The 5,481-nt window shown below is 46.0% G+C and overlaps 1 protein-coding gene across 1 annotated transcript in view; it reads left to right on the top strand.

Moving 5' to 3' along the window:
- The window catches only part of LOC106804676 (calcitonin gene-related peptide type 1 receptor-like), a 33,683-nt gene that overhangs the window by 6,827 nt on the left and 21,375 nt on the right, over positions 1 to 5,481 (top strand). Inside the window, exons 5-6 of the mRNA XM_014805952.1 lie at positions 1,172 to 1,325; positions 4,049 to 4,118. Of these exons, the coding sequence (XP_014661438.1) occupies positions 1,172 to 1,325; positions 4,049 to 4,118 (224 nt within the window). The remainder of the gene's footprint in view (positions 1 to 1,171; positions 1,326 to 4,048; positions 4,119 to 5,481) is intronic.

Raw genomic sequence — 5,481 nt, 5'->3', positions numbered from 1 at the left:
AGAGAGAGAGAAAGAGAGAGAGAGAGAAAAAGAGAGAGAGAGAGAAAAAGAGAGAGAGAGAGAGAGATAGACAGAGAGAGAGAGAGAGAGCGAGAGAGAGAGCGAGCGCGTGAGCGAGCGAGCGAGAAATGAAAGAAAGAGAGAGAGAGAGAGAGAGAGAGAGAGAGAGAGAGAGAGAAAAACTCTCCGTCTAAAGCATTTAACCCCTTCATACAACCCATAACTAGCTCCCTCATATCTGACTATCCCGCCCATCATTACGATTCGACACAAACCCGTGATTCACGCGCATAATGCTTTCTCCTGCACCTGCTACACCACGTAACCAAATGATCAAACGCACACGCACACACGCGATGCCGCAGACACACACATACGCGGGCTCGCACACCCACATACGCACGCGCGTGCGCACACATACGCACACGCACGTAAACACACACACACACACACACACACACACACACACACACACACACACACACACCAAACACACAGACATAGAGAGAGAAAGAAAGAGATAGAGAAAGAGAGAGAGAAAGAGAGAGAGAAAGACAGAGAGAGAGAGAGAGAGAGAGAGAGAAATAGAAAAAGGTAGAGAGAGAGACACACACACAAAGATAGAGAGAGAGAGAGAGAGAGAGAGAGAGAGAGAGAGAGAGAAAGAAAGAGAGAGTGAGAGAAATTCTCCGTCTAAAGCATTTAACCCCATCATACAACCCTTAACTAGCTCCCTCATCCTGACTATCCCGCCCATCATTACGATTCGACACAAACCCTTGATACACGCGCATAATGCTTTCTCCTGCACCTGCTACACAACGCAACCAAATGATCAAAGTTCTTTTGCATAGATCTATAATAGATTGCACAGACTTGCATAAAAACGACTAAATCGAACTCTAAATCACTCTATTTACAATTTCATCGCTGATCAGCTGTACTGTTTTTTTAACTTCTCAACACTTATGCATTCATCAGATTTTTTATCCATGAAAAAGACAGTCTTCAGTACATGTATGTATTTAAATTACATGCAATAAAAATTTAATAATACTAATAACGTGTAGCGACGGCAGTGCCACGTGCGGTCATGTCGGTAATAGATATAGCGCGCGCGGAGTGCGCGCGGTGTGCAGGCGTTAAGTGCTCAGCGTTACTTAATCGGCAGGTGTGGTGTCAGGTGCTACACGTCGTTAACCAGTACTTCATGTCGTGCAACTACCTGTGGATGTTCTGCGAGGGCATGTACCTGCACACGATGATCGTGTTCGCTTTCGTCACCGAAAAACACATCATGAAGCTGCTCGCTCTCGTCGGATGGGGTGCGTACCACTGCGCATGCGCGTCGTCTCATCAGTGTAATACCCCGTATTTTGATTGATTTACATTATTTTACTTAATTTGATCCTACATCTATACACATCCTATACCCTATAGTCCGGGCCAGGTCCGGGCCAGGCGCGCGCTAAATCGTAGCTGACCTCACTCAAACTGGGCTCAGCCGGGCTAAGTTAGCACGGGTAGACCGCGCATGCTCAGTTTAGCTTGGTACGTCACTCAGCAGACAGCAATGACAGTTAAAGTGATTACGTCACCGTAAATAGTAAAAAATAAAAAAAATAGTTCCACTTTTTCACAAAATCTAAGTAATTCTGTTCACTTTTTATGGTTAAATTGCTGCATTATACTTCTTATTTTACTATATTGTTCGATGTGAACATACACTCGTGACGCATACATAGCCCCTAGCAAGCAATTAATGTCAGGAACACTAATATCAAATTGTCCAAGTTTTTTGGATTTTTAGCTAGTTGAGAAACAATCTTATCAGGTAAGAATTCGACGATACGTTTAGTCCCGTTAGTTCTTACTTTTCATGTAAAAAAATGGCAACAAAAAAACAACCATAGAAAATTCTTGACGTAGTCATTTTAAACAACGGTACCGCCAATGGAATTATTAGGATTTAAACTGAATTAATGTAATAACAGAAGAAGAAGAATATTAACAGGTGATTGAATAAGCAGCAGAAACTGCAACCGGCGTATAATCGAATCTGGTTATCCGATTATATAAAAATTAATAATTCAATTGAGTAATTTTATCAGTAATGGAAGTATAAACATACAGCTTCCTATGTCTGCCTTCCCACATATTCTGGATAGATTCTTCTAGCCAAGTTGTATTTAGACTCTAGTGAAGTGAAGATCAAAAAACAAAATTGCATACGCTACTGTACCTTTATGTGATTTAACGCGATGCGCATGCTTATAGCGAAATTTATCCCGCGCCTGGCCTCGGATTGCGCGCGCACACGCAGTTTATAGCGGGCTCACTTAATTAGCACGCTGCGAAGCGGGCCTGGCTCACATCTATTCGTGTGGCTAACTTGCTCCGGACTACGCGTATTTAGCCTGTAAATAACAGTTTAGAAAGGTTACATAGATTTATGAAATAAGGAAATCTACTCTTATATTATCATAAATTGCGATGAACTTATTTTGAGTGGTATTATTAGGTTCGTATTCGCGTCTAACTCGCTCGTTTTTGTGTGACTGTAAATGATTGATTCGGGGTAATTGACTCTTTTGTAATTAGGGACGTGATGCGCATCGGCGCAAAGCATGCTGGGCGCATTAGTAGTCTCCCCTCGTCTACGATCGCCGGCGTGATCCCCGCCTCTTTCTACTTCCAACGTCCGGTCCGCTTCCTACTCTCGCTGCGAAACAATTTTTAATTCGCCATGGTCCCTTGAACTTTTTGCTCCCATCTTTCACTGCAGCATCCTTCCTGTTCTCTTCAATGTTACGAGCTGTCACGTTCATGCCTACGTTAGCTACTCTTTATCTCTGTCGTGCGGTTCGTTTCGTGAGGATTTCTGCCTCTTAGCTTCTGTCTGGCCTCAAAACGGGATTTGCACGCCATGGGTTTCTCTATCGTTTAACTTCAGACTCATTTCGACAAATTCTGGCGATAAGGAAAAGCACATTTCACTATTCGTGGCAAAACGCAGGAGCTGGCGCGTGTGTATCGTGATTGTGCAGCGGGGCATCGCGTTTCACATATATCATACTCCGATAATCCATAACTCCGATCATGCCCGCCACGTCACGGCATGCGCGTAGAGTCACGGCAGCGTTATTTACCGCTGCATCAAAGCAACGTTATTTACCGCTGCGTCACGGCAACGTTATTTACCGCTGCGTCAGAGCAGCGTTATTTACCGCTGCGTCAGAGCAGCGTTATTTACCGCTGCGTCAGAGCAGCGTTATTTACCGCTGCGTTACGGCAACGTTATTTACCGCTGCGTTACGACAGCGTTATTTACCGCTGCGTCACGGCAGCGTTATTTACCGCAGCGTCAGAGCACCGTTATTTACCGCTGCGTCACGGCAACGTTATTTACCGCTGCATCAGAGCAGCGTTATTTACCGCTGCGTCACGACAGCGTTATTTACCGCCGCGTCACGGCAGCGTTATTTACCGCTGCGTCACGGCAGCGTTATTTACCGCTGCGTCAGAGCAACGTTATTTACCGCTGCGTCAGAGCAACGTTATTTACCGCTGCGTCAGAGCATCGCGGCTGACGTCATGCGCAGAGCAGCCGAAATTAACGAGATATTTTTATTCGGTGCGAATTTTCAACGCGGAGAATGCAACACGAGTCGTGCATACAGGAGAGATGTTTGTGCTGGGGAAGGGGTGGATGCGGGGAGGGGAGAACGTGAAAGAAAATAAATTATTATAAGCGATTATAGCTAAAAAAAACACATCACTCAACATCATGTTAAGGGCTTGAGAAGGTAAAGTAGAACAATAAAGTAACAACTCTGTGCACCAGAAACTTTTGTGCAAGAGGGGATGTAATTATTATCTTTCTACTCGGATAGTTTATCGCGTAAGACCGAGCTACATTTCCGTAAAAAAACTAAAAAGAAAAATAACCACTTTTCTATGTAATAGTTGGTACACTGCGATATTTAAGTGGTTTCTGCGAAATAATAACTACATTCAGTGTATAAATAACGACTTTTTCATCGTGCAGGGTTCCCGGCATTGCTGGCTATAGTCTACGGAGCCGTACGTGGTACGATGCCGGATGGAGATCTCGAGAAGTAAGTTTAACTTCCGGTTACCCCCTCCCCCTCCCCGCAGGCAACCTAAATGTTATTTTGTGTATATGTATATACGACCATATAGACACAACTTATATACGGTAGATATATATATATATATATATATATATATAGCGTATTTGTATAGCGTATATGGATAGCGTATATGTATAGGCAGCAGTATAGGCGCCTATACAATTTTCGTAATATGTCGATCTCAGTTGCCTCCTCCAGCGTCCTCCAGCGACCGTTGAACTCCGTACGCTACTCAACACAAATAGCTACTTTTCGTATTTCCCGTCCGTTCACGGTGCGCCGCCTCATGTGAGGTTCATAAGGCGATTAGCGGGGCCATGCACACGTTCACAACGCACAGATCCGCCCTATGCGAGCAGACGAAGAAAGGCAGCGGGGTTGACATGCGCATTGTTACGTGTGGCTTGGCCAGGGTTGATAAATGAATTCAACGTGTTCTATAAGACAGAGTGTTCTCGCAAGGTGAATTCTCCCACCCCTCCTCCCCCCACTGTGTATTGTATTAATCGACGTGCGCCGCTTGATCGCTCTCTCGTTTCGGTTAATCCAGCGACCCGTAGCTCCGTTGCGCGCGTTTTTCGCTCTAAACAATTATTGTCAGCGTCTTTAGGCGTCCTCGCCACCGTCCTCGCCACCGTCGTCAGCGTCCTTAGGCGTCCTCGCCACCGTCCTCGCCACCGTCGTCAGCGTCCTTAGGCGTCCTCGCCACCGTCCTCGCCACCGTCGTCAGCGTCCTTAGGCGTACTCGCCACCGTCGTCAGCGTCCTTAGGCATCCTCGCCACCGTCGTCAGCGTCCTTAGGCATCCTCGCCACCGTCGTCAGCGTCCTTAGGCGTCCTCGCCACCGTCGTCAGCGTCCTTAGGCATCCTCGCCACCGTCGTCAGCGTTCTTAGGCGTCCTCGCCACCGTCGTCGTTCTATTCTGGCGATGGAGCTAGCACGCGTGGCAACGGATACGGGCATACAGCGAAATATATAAATATATATATATATATATCAACGCAGCGAAACAGCAAATATTAACGCAACAATTCGCGCGCACACGGAGGAAAATACGCTTGAAAATATATTTAGATTTGAAGGGCTGTATAATATTTCCCACCGTGAGCGAGCGAGAGAGAGAGCGAGAGAGAGAGAGAGGGAACGAGGGAGGGGGAACGAGAGAGAGAGAGAGAGAGAGAGAGATAGAAAGAGAGAGAGAGAAAGGGAACGAGAGAGGGGGAACGAGAGAGAGAGAGAGAGAGAGAGAGAGAGAGAGAGAGAGAGAGAGAGAGAGAACGAGAGAGAGAGAGAAAGAGAGGGAAAACGAGAGAGAGAGAGAGAGAGA

Source organism: Priapulus caudatus, unplaced genomic scaffold (genome assembly GCF_000485595.1).
Source record: "Priapulus caudatus unplaced genomic scaffold, Priapulus_caudatus-5.0.1 Scaffold83, whole genome shotgun sequence".
In the NCBI taxonomy this organism is placed as follows: domain Eukaryota; kingdom Metazoa; phylum Priapulida; class Priapulimorpha; order Priapulimorphida; family Priapulidae; genus Priapulus; species Priapulus caudatus.
Note: the sequence above shows the minus strand (reverse complement) of the source record. Positions and strands in the feature narration are given on the sequence as shown.